Genomic DNA, 19,737 nt, shown 5'->3' on the forward strand with positions numbered 1-19,737 from the left:
AAAACAGAGAGACCTAATTAAAAACTGTCTAGAGATTGAGGCTTGCCATCCCATGGTAGCAGAGAGTCAAAAAACGCTTAAAGAGGTACAGGATAATATATCAGAAACCAAACGAGATGAGAGATTAGGAGCTCAAAAAAGAAAGGACATGTCTAAGGAAAAAGGCCCTCCCCAGGATACAAAAAAAGGGGGAGAGAAAATAGGGAATAACCGGTCACACCCCGGTAAATTTAAGAGAAATAAAGACTCAAAATCTAGCCTCTGCCCTACAATGAAACTAGAGGCCTTGGAGCTGAGCAGCTCAGACTCTGAGATTTTAGACTCTAGCGAGGAAACAGAGCTAGAGCAAGACAGATACCACCCTGATAAAAAAGTGAAAACAAATATGAGGCCATCGCCTGTTAATCCAGCGGGTGTACTTCCATCAGCACCCCCATTATTTGGTACCGACTCCTTTTTACCATTAGAGGAGCGAAGGAAATTGCAGATGGCTTTTCCAGTCTTTGAAAATGAGGGGGCAAGAGTACATGCTCCCGTAGACTATAATCAGATTAAAGAATTGGCTAAATCAGTCCGGAAGTATGGGGTCAATGCCAATTTTACAACAATACAAGTAGAAAGACTAGCAAACTATGCTATGACACCCACTGATTGGGAGACAACAGTAAAGGCAGTGCTCCCCAATATGGGACAATATATGGAGTGGAAGGCTCTTTGGTATGATGCAGCCCAGGCACAGGCAAAGGCCAATGTCACAGCAGAAAATGAAAATCAGAGACAATGGACCTTTGAAATGCTGACAGGACAGGGGCCACATGCCCTCAATCAAACTAATTACATTTGGGGCGTATATGCCCAGATATCAGCTGCCGCCATTAAAGCATGGAAGGCATTGACAAAAAGGGATGAATCAGGTGGACATCTTACAAAGATAGTCCAGGGGCCCCAGGAGCCATTCTCAGACTTTGTGGCCAGAATGACAGAGGCCGCTAGCCGGATATTCGGTGATGCAGAACAAGCCATGCCTCTGATTGAACAATTAGTCTTTGAACAAGCAACTCAAGAATGCCGAGCAGCCATAGCCCCCCGGAAAAGTAAAGGTTTACAGGACTGGTTAAAGATCTGCAGAGAACTCGGAGGGCCACTTACTAATGCAGGCTTGGCCGCAGCCATCTTACAAACCCAAAGGCGCCAAAATATGTCTGCCTGCTTTAACTGTGGAAAAACAGGGCACCTTAAAAAGGACTGTAGAGCCCCTGAAAAGACTAGGGAAATGGAGCGGTGCAAGCACTGTGGAAAAGGTTATCATAGGGCCAGCGAATGCAAGGGACATAAAAGGTAGGCTTTTACCCCCTAGGGAGGAACCTAAAGCGTCCCAACCAAAAAACGGGCCGTGGGGCCCATGGTCCCAGGGCCCTCAGAAATATGGGAACCAGTTCCAGAAAAGCAACTCAGAGAAGGAAGGGACTCCCGAGGACACTCCGGAGTGGACCTGTGTGCCGCCTCTGACTTCTTATTAATGCCCCAAATGAATGTTCAGCCGGTCCCAATCCAGTCTCCGGGGCCTTTACCCCCCGCTACCATTGGGCTCATTTTGGGCCGAGGTTCCTTGACCTTACAAGGACTCATTGTGTATCCTGGAATCGTAGATCCATATCATAAGGAAGAATTCCAGGTCCTCTGCTCCAGCCCTCAGGGCATGTTCTCCATAAAGCAGGGAGATAAGATCGCACAATTTGTGCTATTGCCCTCCCCTGGGGATAGAGAGAATTGCACCTCCCAAAAAAGAGCCTTGGGCTCTACCGGTAATGATTCAACATATCTGGCCATACCCCTAGATGAGAGACCAACTATGAAATTATTGGTTAATGAAAAAGAATTTGAGGGGATTACAGATACAGGGGCGGACAAAAGCATCATTTCATTGCATTGGTGGCCGAAATCCTGGCCTACTGTGGTTTCATCTCATTCTCTTCAAGGCCTTGGATATCAATCCTCTCCAGCTGTTAGTGCTGCGGCCTTGGTCTGGCGGAGCACTGAGGGCAGGCAGGGACGCTTTACCCCTTATGTTTTGCCCCTCCCAGTAAATCTGTGGGGGCGAGATGTGTTACAAGCCATGGGCATGACCCTGACCAATGAGTATTCCCCTCAGGCATCAGCTATAATGACAAAAATGGGCTATGTACCAGGAAGGGGCCTGGGCAGAAGGGAGCAAGGTAGAATAGAGCCCATTGAACAAAAAGGGAATCAAAGTAGAAAAGGACTGGGTTTTATTTAGGGGCCGTTGAGGCTTCACGACCCATACCATGGAATACAGAGGACCCGGTATGGGTCTCTCAATGGCCATTATCCTCTGAAAAGCTGGAAGCAGTCACAAGACTTATACAGGAGCAAGAACAGTTGGGGCATTTAGAAACTTCTACTTCTCCCTGGAACACCCCAATTTTCATTATCAAAAAGAAATCTGGAAAATGGAGGTTGCTCCATGACCTGCGGGCTATTAATAACCAAATGCGCCCTCTGGGCCCTGTCCAGAGAGGCCTCCCTTTGCTTTCTGCGCTACCCCAAAATTGGAAGCTTATTATTATAGATATTAAGGACTGTTTTTTCTCCATCCCCCTCTTTCCTCGGGACCGGCAAAGGTTTGCCTTTACTGTTCCCTCACTCAATCACATGGAGCCAGACAAGAGATTCCAATGGAAGGTGTTGCCACAGGGCATGGCTAATAGTCCAACTATATGCCAATTGTATGTCCAAAAGGCATTGGAACCTGTTAGGAAGCAGTTTACATCCATGATTATGATTCACTATATAGATGATATTCTTATCTGCCATAGGAAGATAGAGGTCCTGCAACAAGCCTTCCCCATGCTGGTAGCTGAATTAAAACAATGGGGACTGGAGATAGCGTCAGAGAAGGTCCAGGTCTCAGATACTGGTCTCTTCCTGGGCTCAGTAATTACCCCAACAAAAATAATCCCACAAAAAATAGAAATACGCAAGGATCATCTGAGAACCTTAAATGACTTCCAGAAACTCTTGGGGGATATAAATTGGCTGAGACCCTTTTTAAAGATCCCCTCTACAGATTTAAAACCCCTTTTCGACATCCTGGAAGGTGAACCTCATATTTCTTCCCCCAGAAGCTTTACTCCGGCTGCTTGTCAAGCCCTACAAAAGGTAAAAAAGGCCTTACAGGATACACAATTGCATCGCATAGATGAGACATTGCCATTCAGCCAATGTGTCTTTAAAACGGCTAAGTTACCGACCGCCGTCTTATGGCAGCATGGGCCGTTGCTTTGGGTTCACCCAAATGCTTCCCCCGCTAAGATCATTGATTGGTATCCTGATGCTGTCGCGCAGCTCGCACTTCGGGGAATAAAAGCAGCTGTCACTCATTTTGGCAGGGACCCTCATCTCTTGGTTGTACCTTACACTGCTGCACAAATTCAGACTCTGACAGCTACATCTAATGACTGGGCGGTGTTGGTTACCTCCTTTTCAGGGAAAATTGATAATCATTTCCCAAAACATCCAATCCTACAATTTACACAAAATCAGGCTATAGTGTTTCCACAGATGACAGCAAGGCATCCAATCCCGAATGGGACGATGGTTTATACTGATGGTTCCAAAACCGGTGTAGGGGCTTATGTTATAGGGAATAAGGTAGTTTCTAAACAATTCAATGAAACCTCACTCCAGATCGTTGAATGCCAAGTGGTGCTGCAAGTCCTTGAGGCCTTTCCGGGGCCACTTAATATTGTGTCAGATTCCTCCTATGTGGTTAATGCAGTCAACCTCCTTGAAACTGCTGGTATAATACGACCCTCCAGCAGAGTTACAGGTATCTTTCAAAAAATACAAATTACCCTATCAAACAGGAGGTTCCCTGTTTTTGTCACCCATGTTCGAGCACATTCGGGACTCCCAGGATCTATGTCCTCTGGGAATGATTTGGCAGACCGGGCCACAAAGTTGATGGCTGCCGCCTTGTCCACCCAGATACAAGCTGCACAACAATTTCATCAGCGCTTTCATGTGACGGCTGAAACCTTGCGCCGTCGATTTGCTTTGACAAAGCAGGAGGCTAGACAAATTGTTACTCAATGTAAAAACTGCTGTGAATTTTTACCTACACCTCATATAGGAACAAATCCGCGCGGCATTAGGCCGCTACAGATGTGGCAAATGGATGTTACACATGTTGCCTCCTTTGGAAAACTCCAATATGTTCATGTCTCAGTGGACACCTGCTCAGGCATAATTTGTGCCACGCCTTTGACGGGGAAAAGGCCGCACATGTGATTCAACACTGCTTAGAGGCCTGGGATGCCTGGGGAAAGCCTCATATCCTAAAAACAGATAATGGGCCGGCTTATACCTCTCAAAAGTTCCAGCACTTCTACAGACAGATGGAAGTTACCCATCTGACTGGCCTACCTTATAACCCTCAAGGACAACGCATTGTGGAACATGACCATCGCACACTTAAGTCTTATTTAATCAAACAAAAGGAGGGAATGGGAGCATCCTTACCCTCGGTGCCAAGAGTTGCAATATCCATGGCACTCTTTACCCTTAATTTTCTAAACATTGATGCTCAGGGCCATACTGCGGCCAAGCGCCACACCTCAAAACCTAAAAGGCCAAAGGAAATGGTAAAATGGAAAGATATCTTAACTGGTCTTTGGAGAGGCCCAGATCCTATTCTCATAAGATCCAGGGGAGCTATATGTGTTTTTCCACAGGATGAAGAGAATCCCCTGTGGATCCCGAAAAGACTCACCCGAAGAGCCCCTTCGGACCTTCAAAAGTCGGAACTCCACCCTCTCCCCGGGAGTTGAGAGCCACTATTATCCAGATTAACTCCTGTCCTTGATGGAGAGATTGTCATCATAGATCGCTTAAGGGGTGGGGATGGGATTGTTTGGTGCAGCTGTTTGCTGCGGATTGGTGTTACTTCTCTGGCTGGTCTGTAGGCTCAGGGCTCAAACTAAGAGAGACAAGATGGTTATCGCCCAAGCGCTTGTAGCTTTGGAACAAGGGGCTTCCACTGATATTTGGCTAACTATGCTTAAGCAATAGGCCGCCGGCCAGACAGCTCTTGCACACCCGGAGCCTAGGCTCATTGCACAGGGTAGAGTGTCTGGTTTGAGCAGCCCATGAGGGATGTTGAGCAAGGCATCGCACAGAGAGTTGCCCAGTATGCAGGCTTCTCTGGGAGGCATGTTGTCCTGCATAAGGGTTGCCTGCCCTAGTCTCCCTTTCCCAGAAAAATGGCAGAGGACAGGTCGAGAGCGCTTCGGGTCAAGCTAACAGCCTGATGGCGACTCTTGTACACAGTCTTAATGTTTGATTGGGAAGGTACAACCTCTGCCTCTATCCCTCAACATATGGGTGACCTATTTGCTTGTAAAAATATAAAGCCTTATCATTAATTAATAAAAAAAGGGGGAGATGTAGGGAGCCGTCCCTGCATTCTCCATTACAATGATGGTGCCTGCAGGCACTAAATGTAAATTATTGCACAGGCGCTGGGTAATTTTCCATTTCCTTGATCTCTGCCTATTCCATGGCTCATATGGCCTGAGGAGCTGAAGCCAATCATAGGGTGACACGTCCCAGGCGGGGCTGCCAGCCTTTATTAGGGGACGGGATTCTTGGCTCGGGGTCTCCGCTCTGGTAAGCTTATGCTCTCCTCTCAAAACGCATTAAAGCTTTCCTGCAGAAGGATCCGAGTGTCCTGTGTGGTTCTTGCTGGCGAGACTATTGCGCGGGACACTTGAGCACTTTCATTTTTTGATTTTTTATTTAAATTAGAAACAAGATTGTTTTACATGTTAATTTTAAAATGTATATTCTTGAAGTATTGAAAGTAATTTCTCTCAGCTCTTAAAACATTAAGAACTTTGGGGGAAGATGCAAAGAAGCAGTCATGCATTGGAGGCCAAGATACAGAGGATCTCCAAGGCCACCATAGCCTTCCCATTGGTGCTGTGATAGACAGGAAGGAAGGTGATCCAAACACTGCAGAACACCAGCATGCTGAATGTGAGGAACTTAGCTAAACTGAATGTGTCAGGTAGATATCTGGCAAGGAAAGCTACAGTGAAAATTCCCATGGCAACAAAGCACAAATATCCCACAACAAAATAAAATACAATAATTGAACCTTTGTTACAGACACAAAATGTGTCCTTTTTCAACATGCACATCAGTCTCAACAAATAGAGGAGAAATTCCCAGGAAGATGCCACATAGAATCAGTTGAGTCATGGTACAAACTAGAATGATGAAGTTAGGTACCACTCACACCAGCTGCCTCCTCATTCTTCTAGATCATGTAATTAATATTAGGACAGTACTGTTGTAACTGTCTTGGCCAAGACAGGAGAAACAGACACAGTGAACACTATGGAAAATATGGTCTCCTGCAAGATGCATGTGTATATATTGGAGTGGCCAATGAAGAACAATAAAAAAGATAGGAAACAATGAGAGAGATTCTTAGAACATAGCTGAGAACTTAATTATTGGCCTTGACTGTGGAACTGTCCTTGTCCTTCAAAATGACAACAAGTACAATAGTTGTGACAACAGAGAAACACAAAGCCAAACAGGGTAGAGACATTTCCAAAGGTCTTCATAACTCAGGAATGTCACATCTTTTTTGAGGCAGTGATTTCTTCCAAGGATGGCCTACTGATCATCTGAGCATTCCACACAGTGATTCTCTTCTGCTACAGGAAGCAAAGTATCATTAGTTTTAATATTTCTTGATTCTTATTTTTTTTTGAGACAGGGTTTCTCTGTGTAGCTTTGGAGCCTATCCTGGCACTTGCTCTGGAGACCAAGCTGGCCTCAAACTCACAGAGATCCGCCTGCCTCTGCCTCCCTAGTGCTGGGATTAAAGGCATGAGCCACCAACTCTAGGCTCATTTTTTGATTCTTAACAAGACATGTTATATTAATGTATTAGAAATTCTTTGTCAAATTTGCCGCATCTATTGTGGTAGATGAAAATTAAATTTGGGTTTTGTTTATGAATTAATGGCAATTTAAAAATCTATTATATTTATGCATGATTATGCAAATCTATTACTTATATTTATTATGAACATTCAAGACATTTTTATTTGCTTACCAGAATTTATTAGCCTGTCAGTATATTCATATTTCCATAATAAAATATTTTAGTAAAGATAATATAGAAATATATATTTATTATAAATGTTTCTATATTCTGTGAAATACAATATCATAAAAGCAGCTAATTTTCATGTGTATTTTGGTCTGTCTATAACCTACAGGACAGGGATCACGTACCAATGTCCTTAATTAATTGCTTGCATATTGAAATACTTTGATCTCATACATTACTTAAAAGTCTGCATGAAGTGTTTCAGCCAAAGCAGAGAATTCATGAATCATTTACCATCTATAGTGTCTGTGTGTTAAAAATATAACATTTACTATTCAATTTCAACACATGAATTTCAGTAAGAACCAGTACCTACTAGCGCTACTAATTTCTTAATATTAGACTGTCAGTTTGCTCAGTAAAAATATACTTATTGAGAAAACAGCATGAAGTGATGTTTTTCTACCTTTAACAACATAGATAAAGTGCACAATAAAGGATAGAGGGAAGAGTTCCTTATCTTCAAATCATGTAATTTAAAATACCATATATTCAACTGTGTTCAATCAAATGGATACAACAGATCATACTTGAAAGTAATAATATTATTCTAATAATGAGTCTTTTCATTCATGATTCTACACTCCTTATCAATTACTTATGTTCTCTCTTACTTTAATATGTAGTGTTATCTAAACTGTGGGGCAATATTATTCAACTTGTTTTATTTTTCTAGTCATTTTATAATTGTTTGTTATAAACATTTTATTTTCAAAATTTTAAAATGGATATAAGCAACTGCCAAAATTTTAACACCATTGCTGGATTATTTTTCTATTCAAATGTTCAAAAGTTAATGTATTTAAAGCATATGTTTTATTTGCCATTAATTATTCCAGACAACTTTCACCCCAGTTATTCACTTGCTTCTCTGAAAATGTGCTTAACATATGACTAGGATTATTTGTTTCTGAACTCTACATTAATCTCCAAATAAATTATGTGAAAATTGTACATGACAATTTACACTGTGATCTGCAGATTAAACAATAAATTTTAATTTATGTTTGTGTCATCACATGCAAAGTATGGACTTTCATCTTTTTGTTACCTATTATATTACCCATAACCTCACTACCAAATATTGTATGGAAACCTTGTAGGTAAAAAGATATCTACATCTATTCAGTCTGAAAATTTTCTTTGACACTTGCATTCAATATTAAAATAAAGAGATATGATTTCATCTTCTATATGCTGGCTTCAAAACTTATAGGTGTAAATGAAATCTGCAAATGGAAGTAACTCAAAAATGACAGAATTATCTACCACAAGACACACTACAAAGCACAAGCCTCTCAAGCACAATGCAGCATCCATGAGCATCTACATCTTATCACAAATCATTGGGTAAATGAAAATAAGTATGTGAAGCTCCCAACTCATAGGCAAGATGAAATGTAGATGTATTATATAATACTGAATTCCAAGCAAACAATAAACATTACAATGATGTTTAGCACTCTAAAGAAGTTTACAAAAGAAATATTTTGTGAGTAATTGCTAGAATAATGATTCAATCATATAGTTCAGGACATCCGTTGTGTAATTTATAGGGAAGAATATTGATTTTAATTACATGATGAGATTTATTTCATCAATTTGCATAAGATATCATTGAGATTCATGTAGACTCTAATCCAGGAAACAATTTTCATGTTCTAAGCCAATAATATTTTCCATAACATTTCTACCACATATGCATTTCATATTTAAATATCTGAAACAAAATTAGAGATTCTCGTGAATATTTGAAAGCACTGAATAAGCTGACTTGCCTTTTAAATGTTCAAAATTTTGGTGATCAGTTAAGTAAATAGGATCTAAGTACACATCAGAAAACTCATCCACCAAGATCAACTAGGCTTCATCCCAGAGATAAGAGGATGATTCAACATAATGACTTATGTTTTGTGCATGGCGATAGGCTTGGGTCTATCTGTAGTCTTCTACATATCTGCATCCAGTTATGCCAGCACCATTCGTTGAAGATGTTCTCTTTGTTCCTGCATATGAATTTGGATTGTTTGTCAAAAATCAGGTGTTTGTAGGTGTGTGGGTTTATATCAGGGTTTTCAACTCTATTCCATTGGTCTACCTGTATATATTTGTGCCAATACCAAGCTGTTTCCAGGACTATAGCTCTGTAATAGAGCTTGAAGTCAGGGATGGCGATGCCTCTGGAAATTCCTTTATTGTATAGGGTTCTTCTGGATATCCTGGGTCTTTTGTTTTTCAACATAAAGTTGAAAATTGTTCTTTCAAGGTCTGTGAAGAATTGTGCTGGGATTTTGATGGGGATAGCAGCATTATTTGTAATAGCCAGAACCTGGAAGCAACCTAGATGCCCCTCAACTGAAGAATGGATAGAGAAAATGTAGTACATTTACACAATGGAGTACTACTTAGCAGAAAAAAATTTGCAGGCAAATGGGTGGAACTAGAAGAAACCATCCTGAGTGAGGTAACCCAGTCACAAAAAGATAAACACGGTATGTACTCACTCATATGTGATTTTAGAGATAGAGCAAAGGATTACCAGTCCACAATCCACACTGCCAGAGGAGCTAGGAAACAAGAAGGACGCCAAGAGAAGATTACATGGTCCCTCAAAGAAGGAGAGGGGGACAAGAACCCCTGAACAAAGTTGGAGTGTGGGGCATGGGTGGAGAGGGAGGAGGTGGGAAGGGAAGAGGGGGAGAGGGGAGGAGAACAAGAGGACTGAGACAGGGGAGGAATAAATGAGGGCAAGAAAGGAGATGCCTTGATAGAGGGAGACAATACAGGTATGGAGAGACATGTGGCACAGGGGAAATGTTAGGGGATCCACAGTGATGACTCCAACTAAGAATAAAAGCAGTCGTGGAGAAAATGCCATTGATGCCCTTTCTCTATATCAAGATTGGTGTCTACCTTGGTTACCTTTCCTAGAGCCTTCATCCTATAGCTGTTCAAAGCATAAATAGGCACCCACAGCTAAGCACTGAACCATACTACTGGAATCCAGTTGTGGAGAGGGAAGGAGGGATGAGCAAAGGAGCCAGTAAGGGGCTGGAGAAACCCACAGAAACAGTGGACTTGACCACCTGATAGCATGGCGACTCTAGTCATAAACTTGCAGAAACAGCATTGGACCAAATCAAGCCCTCTGAATATGGGTGCCAGATAGGAGGCCAAGATAGTCTATGGGACCTCTAATAGTGAAACCACTCTTCATCCCTAGAGAACAAATGGACTTTGGGAGCTCATTCCCTATGGAGGGATACTATTGAAGCCCAGATACAGCAAGGAGGGCCTAGGCCCTCCCCCAATTGATATGACAGACTTTGAAGTTCCCCTGTGGAGGGTCTCACTATCCCTGGGGAGGAGTTGGGGTGTGGTTTGGGGGGTAGGTGGGAGGATGGAAGGATAGGAGGACAAGGGAATCGGGGGATGGATATGTAAATATAAGTAGTAACTAAAGAATTAAAACAATAGCTCCTTTTCTCACAAAATATATCATTATTATGGTTTTTCTACCATAAACTACTCTTATTTTCTATCTACCTACACTTTTATCCAGATCTGTCATTTTCCTGTCTTCCATTAGAAAAAAACAGGCCTAAAAGTGACAATATAATAAAATATAAATTAATTAGATTAAAAGAAAACTAACTTATAGTAATTAGATAAAATGCATAAACAGAAGGAAAAGAACTCAAGAGAAGGCACATGATTCAGAGATCCTCTTGCTCAAACACTGATGAAAAGCTACTAAATTGGAATCATATATATATATATATATATATATATATATATAGAGAGAGAGAGAGAGAGAGAGAGAGAGAGAGAGCAAATACAAATACATAATTAAAAGAAAGAAAAAAATAATAAAAATTTAAAAACACAGTAAGAAGTATGACTTCAAGTTCATATTCATAATATTAAGAGTGCTTTTTTCCCAGTGTACCTCCTTTTAAAGTGATTAGTAATTGGAGATGGGGGCATGTTTCTCCATCTCCTATAAGCTCTTGGACTTCATCCATTGAAGACCCATGATAAATCAATGCATTCTTCCTCAGTCTTAGTCCATATGTTCATCAATCATGTTCTATTTGAGGGTCTTAGTTTCCTCTATAGCCTCTAGCTTTTTACATTTTTGCTTGCACTTCTGTAGAGTTACCTGAGTTTGGAAGGGAGGAATTTGATAGAGACAACTTGTCTATAGCCATGTGTTCCATGGTTTCTCAGTTTTGCCATAATGTCTTGCTGTAAGACTCTGAATGAGTTCTTATTGGCTACAGAGGTTAGTTTTTCTGATGATTGTAGAGCATGGCTCCAATGTCTTTTAAAGAAGATTATTATTTGGAATAATTTTTATTTCTCTAATTTTTTGAACAATTGTATTTGGTTTTACCATTATCCCTTGGGTATTGAGTCTCTGGTTTTCTTGTCACCCTGTAGTGTTGAGTTCCAGTTGGGGGAGTGTGCTTTCAATAAGGACATTGGTGGGTTATTCCCACAAGATTTGTTATACCATTGAGTTAGCATACATTATATGGAGGATTACAGTGTAGATCTAAGGGTTTGGGGTATGTGGGTATTTACATTTCTCCTTTGATGGTGTGTAGAATAGATTTTAGTACTAATGAATCTAGCATATGGGGGTGAATGTTCTATATTTTCAGTGAATTATGTATATGTTGTCTTCAGGAATGGGACCTTGCTCTCAGGGTGTACAGAACAATCTACACCCTTGATGACACCCTTGTTGCTATTGAACCTCTTTGCCCTACACATCAATTAGATGCAATCTAATCCTGGGACAAGAAGCTTCATTTGGTGAAAGAGTGATATACTGTTGCTGATCTATCTGTCACATTATTTAGATATTTCACTTAGATTACCTTCATGCATGCATATAACTTAGAGAGGTCTTATTTTATTAGATTTCCATAACAGCTCTCAAATATCTTCAAATTAACTGCCTCTCTCTTTGTTTTCTAACTAGTCCCACTCTCTGCTACCTCTAATTTGATCTTCCCATTCCAGATCCACCCCCATTCATCCATAGTTATATATTCTATTTCTTTTTGCTATGAAAATGTATCTGTGTTTACTAGTCAATTATTTCTCATGTAGCTTCTCCAAGTCTGTGGATTCTAGCTTACTTATCATTTACTCCAGAGCTAATATCCACATGTAAGCTAATGTGTAGCATATTTGTCTCTTGTATCTGGGTTACCTACTTAGAATGATATATTTTATTTTCATCCATTTATCTGTGAATTTCATGATTTCATTGTTTTTATTTTTTGACTGATTAATAGTATCAAATATATATATATATATGTATATATATACATACATATATATATATACATATATATATATATATATATATTTCAAATATGTCTTGAGGAACATGTAGATTATAATTTCTGTCAATTATGAACATAGCAAGAATGGGCATGTTTGAGACAGTGTTGTGTTATGATGAGGCAACCCTTGGATATAAGTTGTGCAAGTGGACATGTCAGAGGAGCTGGAGCAGTGGAGCTTATGAAATACAGGCTAGAGGACAACAAAGATACTCTGGGTACATCCTGGAGATGCAAAGCTCCAGGACATTGTTTCCAAATTGCTTCTTACTTGCTGCTGTTGTGTTTCTACTATATTTGGCATGGTGTGATTACTATGTGAAAGTATACTACATTATAAAGTAGAGTGTGATTGTTGTTTTCAAAAACCTTACTTCTCACTGGGCAATTTTCTTGCAGATCATTATGAAGATTACTAAATTAATAGAAGGAAAATTCTGTAAATCCTTTTAGTCTTCTAAGGAAATAAACTAATCTGTGATCTTCTTCCTATGTAAAGATTTTAGTTTTTTGAGAATATGTAACTTGGGTTTATGAGGTAATCTTTATTTGCATAAAAATCTTTGCATTAGGGAGTATAAATTGATAAAAAATGAAAAAAAAGTGTATGAGAAAAGTTGTAGAAGGAACAGTGTGAGGGAATAAAAGGAAGGGTAATAGCAGGAAAGATATAAAGGAGAACAACTGGAAATAGCATGTAGAAGAAATACAACAGGGTAAAAGAACAGAACAGAAGAAGAACAGTTAACAGAGAGGAAAATAAAATGAAGAATCAAGGTTTGGCCCTCATTATGTAAGACCCCCAGAAACTCAGGCCTCTAGGATCTTTTCCTAGGACTGTGGCCACCCCAATCACCATGCGGAGGTGGAAACTTGATGCAAACAGCAAGAGGCTTTAATGAAAGGTGGACATTTGTACAAACAGGCTCTCTCAGCATGCAGGCTAGAAAGCAGCCCCATCCCCCAGGCACAGGCGTTTTTAAAGGCAAAACCATAAGCTTAGGGAGGGGCCTCGACTCTCTGTCCTTGAATAAGTGACCAGAGTCATGGGTTCCTAGGAGGCCCTTTATCTTGAGGGGAGGCCTGTGAATCAGATGGCCTCTTGACACCACCAGTTGTAAAACCTGCAGACCTCAGAATATGCTAACTAATGGTAGCTATCTCTTTGTTTCAAAGGGACCCTTAATTGTTTATTATTGACACATTGGCCAGTGGGGCAATCTGTTTCCTTCATGAGCCCCTCGGGGAGGGTGGCCATCTGGGAATTCTTGGTACCTAGTTATCTTATGGCCTTGTAAGCATAAGATTACCTTGCTAGCAGCTGGTAAATTTCAGGCACTAAGTCATAGTAGTAGCCTTGGTAAATTTCCAGGCTATATTTCTTTGCTAATTTTTAAGCCTTTCAATCATATAAATTCCCATGTATGCCTGTGCATGTGATCAATAGGTTGCCTATTGGCATCTACTCTCCAGGTAATCTGAACTGCTGAGAGGCTGATGCGGGCTGTGTCCCTCAGTAGAATAGCTGAGGATTTTGAGGTAAACCAATTCCCATTTTCCAAGGAGTTACTACAATGATTTCCTTAACTTCACTGTGGGGGACCAAATAATTCTGTTATGGAATATTTTGGGGCCCAGTCTCCAGCTCCTGTATACATGGAACACTGGAAAGCTCCAGCTCACCATTGTATTGTCAATTGCAAGTAGAGCTACTATTGTTTACCATGGCCTCAGGGTAATATGCTTCCTAATTTGCATCTCTGTAGCTTAAGCTTTGAGTAGGCCCATGCTGAGGGCTGAGGACTCTGCCTATGTGACCAAGAGTTGTTTAGGTAATAGAATCACTTGATGTTAGATATATACTTTATAATAGATGCTTCCTGATGTTGTCCCTACCCTTGGAGGACTATTTAAAAGGACTTCTCAATAAACTGTGCCTGCTCAGCATCAGCTGGGAGCCCTGCTGAGATGATATGGTGTTTCCTGTCTCATCATTAGCATCATTGGGTAATTAAACTTCCCTAGTCCACACACCTCCTCTCAGAATCAGACCGGGATTGTATGGCTGCCTCTGTTCACAGTCCAGAACACTTCACTAGCTTGCATTCAAACCTTCATTTGATTAGTGTTAATTTACCTCACATTCTCACCAGCTTGTGTTGTCACTTGTTTAACTAAACTTCAACATTTTGACTGAAAAATAATGAACTGATGGTGTCAACTAAGAGTGTTGTGAACATACCTTTAAATACTTCTTGGCCATTTGAGCTCCCCCTGAGAGACCCCCACCCTTAGCTTTTTCTTTTAAGTTTCCCCTCGTGCGCAGCTGGCCGAGCGCGTGGGGAATACATCCTCCCCTGCACTCCCCGACCCTTGATCCCCACAGCTGCCGGCCCCGCCGGATCGCTCCGTCCCAAGGTCAGCCATCTGGACGCGGCAAAAGATAAAGGCCGAGTCGCCTGACTATTACAGTGCCTTTTTCCCCTATAAAAGGACTCCCCTTTCGGGGCTCGGGGCTTAGCCTAACAAAAGCTAAGACCCCGGGTACCAGCGCTACTAATAAAGCCTCTTGCGGTTTTGCATCCAAATGTGGTTTAGCTGATTCCTGGGTGCGGGTCTCCTTCTACGAAAGTACTTCTTCTGAGGTCTTTCACCCCTTTTGAGAATTCTGTTTGGATTGGTACTCAATTACTTCTTGGGATTTTTTAATAGCTAGTACCTTGAGTTTTTAAATACTATATGTAGAATATTAGCCAAATTATATATACATATGAGTGTGTGTAACAGAAAGAGATATATCAGCCCTGTAATGTATGCAGTTGTTAAAAATATTTTCTCATTCTATATCCTGCCACTTTATCCCAATGGCAGTGTCTTTGCTGTGCAATTTCTTGATGTCCCATCTGTTAATTGTTGATCTGTGTACTTGGATGAGTTGTATTCTGTTCAACAAAGTCTTTTCCTATGTCAAGTTTTTAAAAGCTATTCTCTGTGGTGATATCTTGCTTGGACAAATAAAGCCTGTCTGAAGGTCAGAGAATGCAGCTTGCCACTAGCTAACCATAGAGGTCTGGAGTTCTATACAGACAGGATGTGAGATAGGTTGGCAGAAACAGGATATAATCAGGGAGAAAGAGGAACTTACTTTCTTGTCTGCTGAGACTCTAAGAGGTAAGGTGTAGCTGCAGCTTGCTCCTTCTCTCTGATCTCTCAGCATTTTCCTTTATATCTGACTATGATTTTTTATTAATTAGACAAATTATCTACTAGTTCCATTTACATTTTGGCACCCCACATGGCAAGAACAGTAATTGCAGGACATGGGCAAAACACCTAACAATGGCCACAGTCCAGCTCTGAGAAAGCCACAAGTTGTCTTGGGCTCATTCAGTCAAGTGGGCTGCACTTGCCTACCTGCTACTCCCCTCCACACAGTGCCAGCAGATTTGAATTTGGTTCATTGACCCAGCTTTTATTTAGACTAAGGGACACACTCCCAGACTTCATGACTTCCCAGAGCCGGTACATCTAATCAGGCCCACAGCTTCAGCCTGCCATGTAGCACAGAAACATTCATCTACATGGGGTACCCAAATGTTTGGCAAGGATTTATGTAAAATCTAACAAATCTTAAAAAGGATTCTGAACACTCAGAAACACAGCTGCTCTAGGCTTCCTAGACTCAGAGTCTCATGTAGGCCATGGAGAATAGATATTGTGGTATTCTGGCTTGAGCAGAGAATGGCAAGTTCATGCCAAAGTAGATAAAGGCTGTCTCCAAGTCACACAGCCTGCTGTATGACAGATTTAGATTTTACCCATACAGACAAAAAAGGTTTATGGGCAGTGTGCTACAAGCAGCTTAATGGAGGCATGGACCACACTTGAAGCAGTTTGCACAGCTCCCCAGAGATGGTAGTAAACACACTCCCATCAAGATGTAAAGCCTAACTGGGTAGATCCAACAGCCAAAACCTTTGCTTTAATCCTACCCATGCAGTATAGGAGAATAAAGACTCAAGTTGTTGGAAAAGGAAAGATATACAGTAAAGACAGATTCATAGGAAAACTAAACTGCTTACAGTTTGTTTAAATATGTATGTAGGAAGAAAAAAGAAAATAGAGAAATTTCTTAAAAACAAGTAGAATGTGTGTGTGTGTGTGTGTGTGTGTGTGTGTGTGTGTGTGTGTGTTTTGGCACACACCTTTAATCCCAGCACTCGGGAGGCAGAGGCAGGCAAATCTCTGTGATATCAAGGCCAGCCTGGTCTACAGAGTGTATTCTGAGACAGTCAAAAAAAAATTCAGAGAAAACCTATCTCAAAAAATGAAAAAAATAAAAATAAAGAAGTAGAGTATTTTTTAAAAGGCATGTAAAGATGAAAAACACACAGAGAAAACTGTATGTTGTTTTGTTGTCTTTGAATTGTTTGCAGAAGAAGGAGCAGCAGCTGCTAAAATATATTTGATTATAAATGCTGCCAGATTTATCCAACATACATATTTTGAGAATGCTCAAGGGTGTGGTCTTTCCTGGAGGTACATAACCAGACAAAATCCAGAGAGGAGGAGTCCATACTGTCTTGTGTATAGGCAAACTGGCAGTGAACTACAGAAGCGCTCGTCTGGCAGGTTGATACTCATCTGATTTGGGATTTGGGAATGGGGTGATTCACAATGTCAAAAATGTGAAACTGACTAAAAGAATACACACCATGCAAAATGGTTATGAGAAATTATCCAAAATGATGCTAACTTTGGAAAGCAATATGCAAGCCATACAGATAGTCACTAAAGAAAACAAGACATCTTTGGCTTATAAGTTAAAACTTATAGATGTTTACACATTAGGAGAAAAAGAAATTGAATGGTTATATAAAGACTTTAGAACAAGGCCTAAAAAGGCAGCTATTGGTAAATTCCAAGCCTTGGAAAAATTCATTAGGACTGATAATAAGAGCATCCAGACACAGGTGGAATAATTCAGAGGGGAATCCACCTCACCACTACATTATAGAATTAGAGCTGAGAGGCCTAAGTTTGTTAGTACACCAGCCTTGATTTATCCTATTACTGTTTATGAAAGGCCAACAAACGAAAATTGTTTCAAATGGTATGTGTATGTAAATGAGGACTTATAATATGATGGATTTAAAAATTATTAAGTAAGTGACAGTTTCCTATGATATGCATTGGTCTTATGTGAGGCAGATATTGAATACAAAATCATGGGGGACATGGGATTGACATGTAAAAGAAGCTTGTTTCTAATTTAAAATTGGTCTAATTGTAATTAGAAAAATAAATAAGGAATCAAATTACTCCAAAAGATTAGAATCAATTGGTCTCAGCAGTATTAGAATATGCTCCTCTGTTATGAAGAAAAGATGGTTGAGAGAACAAACTAAGGCTCTTGAACTTTAAAATAAGGCTAAAGGTTTTGAGAGTTTCCAAGATCAAATACTTGGTGAGGGTATTTATGCTGATATAAATAGTCAGGCTATATTTGATGAACCCACTTTGTCCCTATGCCATACAGAAGGTTTAAATGCTTGGGACATAATTCAAGAATCAGAAAAGAGAACTGAGCAATATACTGTTATCGAAAGCTCAAATGAAATCTTCACTAATTTTTTGCAAAGATCGACTAAAGCTGTAAATAGAACTACTACTGATTCAGAAGTCAGACAAAGACTAATTCATCATTTGGCTTTTAAAATGCTAGTTTGTAATTCAAAAAGATATTTGGGCCCTAAAAGACCAGTTGAGTATCTATGGAAGAATTGATAAATATACAATCAATATTGAATCTCTTGACTGTGATGAGGTTTGAGGAGGAGAAATGATTTCCAAAGGCTTAAAGAGAAAGCAAAATGCCAAATGTTTTAATTGTGGCAAACAGGATCATCTAAAAAGAGATCAAAGACAGAGCATTCCTAATAACAATGTTTTTCTAATCCAAAGAGAATGCCCTTGCATTGTGGAGTAAGCAGAAGGTGCAGCAAAGAATGAAATTGAACCAATGAATACAGAATGACATGAGACAAACAAGGAAACCCTTTCCCATTGGGAAATACCTTGGGGTGGGATCTCAGGCAGGCTCCCATGTCAAATATTGTAGAGTTATATCCAGTAAGTTTGTGAAAAATTTCTCCCAGAGTAACTAAATGACCTACTGCCTATTTTTAAAACATCATGCTCCTCTGAATGATAGAAGAGCTTTGGAAAATAAAACACATGTTTCATGAGAAGCCAAAAAAATGAATATTTTGGCAGATTTCTACAAAATGTCAAAGACCAAAGCTAAGAGTTCAAATAAATGACATTGTCATTGAAGGTATCTTGGACACTAGGGCAGATCTAACTGATTACACCTGAATTATGGAATCCAAATTGGCCTTATCAGGGGGTGAATGTTTGATTTTTAGGGATTGGAACCTCATCTCAGATAAAACAGAGCATAACATGGGTTGAATGTATACAGACAAAAGGACAGAGAGCAAGATTGAGGCAATACATAGCTCATATAGCAGTGAATAAATGGGATCATGTTTTATTACAACTATGGAATACCCAGAATAATATTCCTTCAATCTTAGAAACTGACAATAAACTGAAAAATGTGTCTGGGAAAAATATTAAAAGGGAGTATATATAAAACAGCCACCAAATATTCAGGCAGTACAAAAATAGGGCACAACAACTGTTGACCTCTCAGAGGTACCAACAGCCCCCTACTTTTAAAATGGTTAACTGACAAAGCTATCTTGGTTAAGTAATGATCTGTGACATCAGAAAAGCTAAAGACCTTAGAACAGGTGGTACAGAAGCAGCTAAATGTTCAACACATTGAAGAATCAACCAGTCCTTGGAATTCTCCAGAATTTGTTATTAAAAAGAAATCTGGAAAATAGAGGATGCTGACAGATTTGAGACCCTAAATCAAGTAATTCAGCTGATAGGCTGTCTACAGTCTGGAATTTCTTTGCCTTCTCTGTTACTAAAGGATCATCTATTACAGTTACTGATTTAAAAGATGATTTTTCCAGTATACCTCTATAATTAAAGGACATGGAAAATTTGCCTTCTTGGTGCCTATCTACAATAAGTAACAGCCTGTTAAGAAATATAAATGGAAGACTCTCCCACAATGAATATGAAATAATTCCT

At 40.1% G+C, this 19,737-nt stretch overlaps 1 protein-coding gene and 1 pseudogene across 1 annotated transcript; both read left to right on the forward strand.

Moving 5' to 3' along the window:
- Nucleotides 1–271: 271 nt before the first annotated feature.
- On the forward strand, nt 272–1,342 carry LOC113834856 (igE-binding protein-like). Its single transcript, XM_027407486.1, has one exon. It carries the CDS (start codon nt 272–274, stop codon nt 1,340–1,342), a length of 1,071 nt encoding a protein of 356 aa, XP_027263287.1.
- A 3,076-nt stretch (nt 1,343–4,418) lies between these two features.
- The window catches only part of LOC100753278, a 36,928-nt pseudogene continuing 21,609 nt past the window's right edge, over nt 4,419–19,737 (forward strand).

Source organism: Cricetulus griseus, chromosome 3 (genome assembly GCF_003668045.3).
Source record: "Cricetulus griseus strain 17A/GY chromosome 3, alternate assembly CriGri-PICRH-1.0, whole genome shotgun sequence".
Taxonomy (NCBI): Eukaryota; Metazoa; Chordata; class Mammalia; order Rodentia; family Cricetidae; genus Cricetulus; species Cricetulus griseus.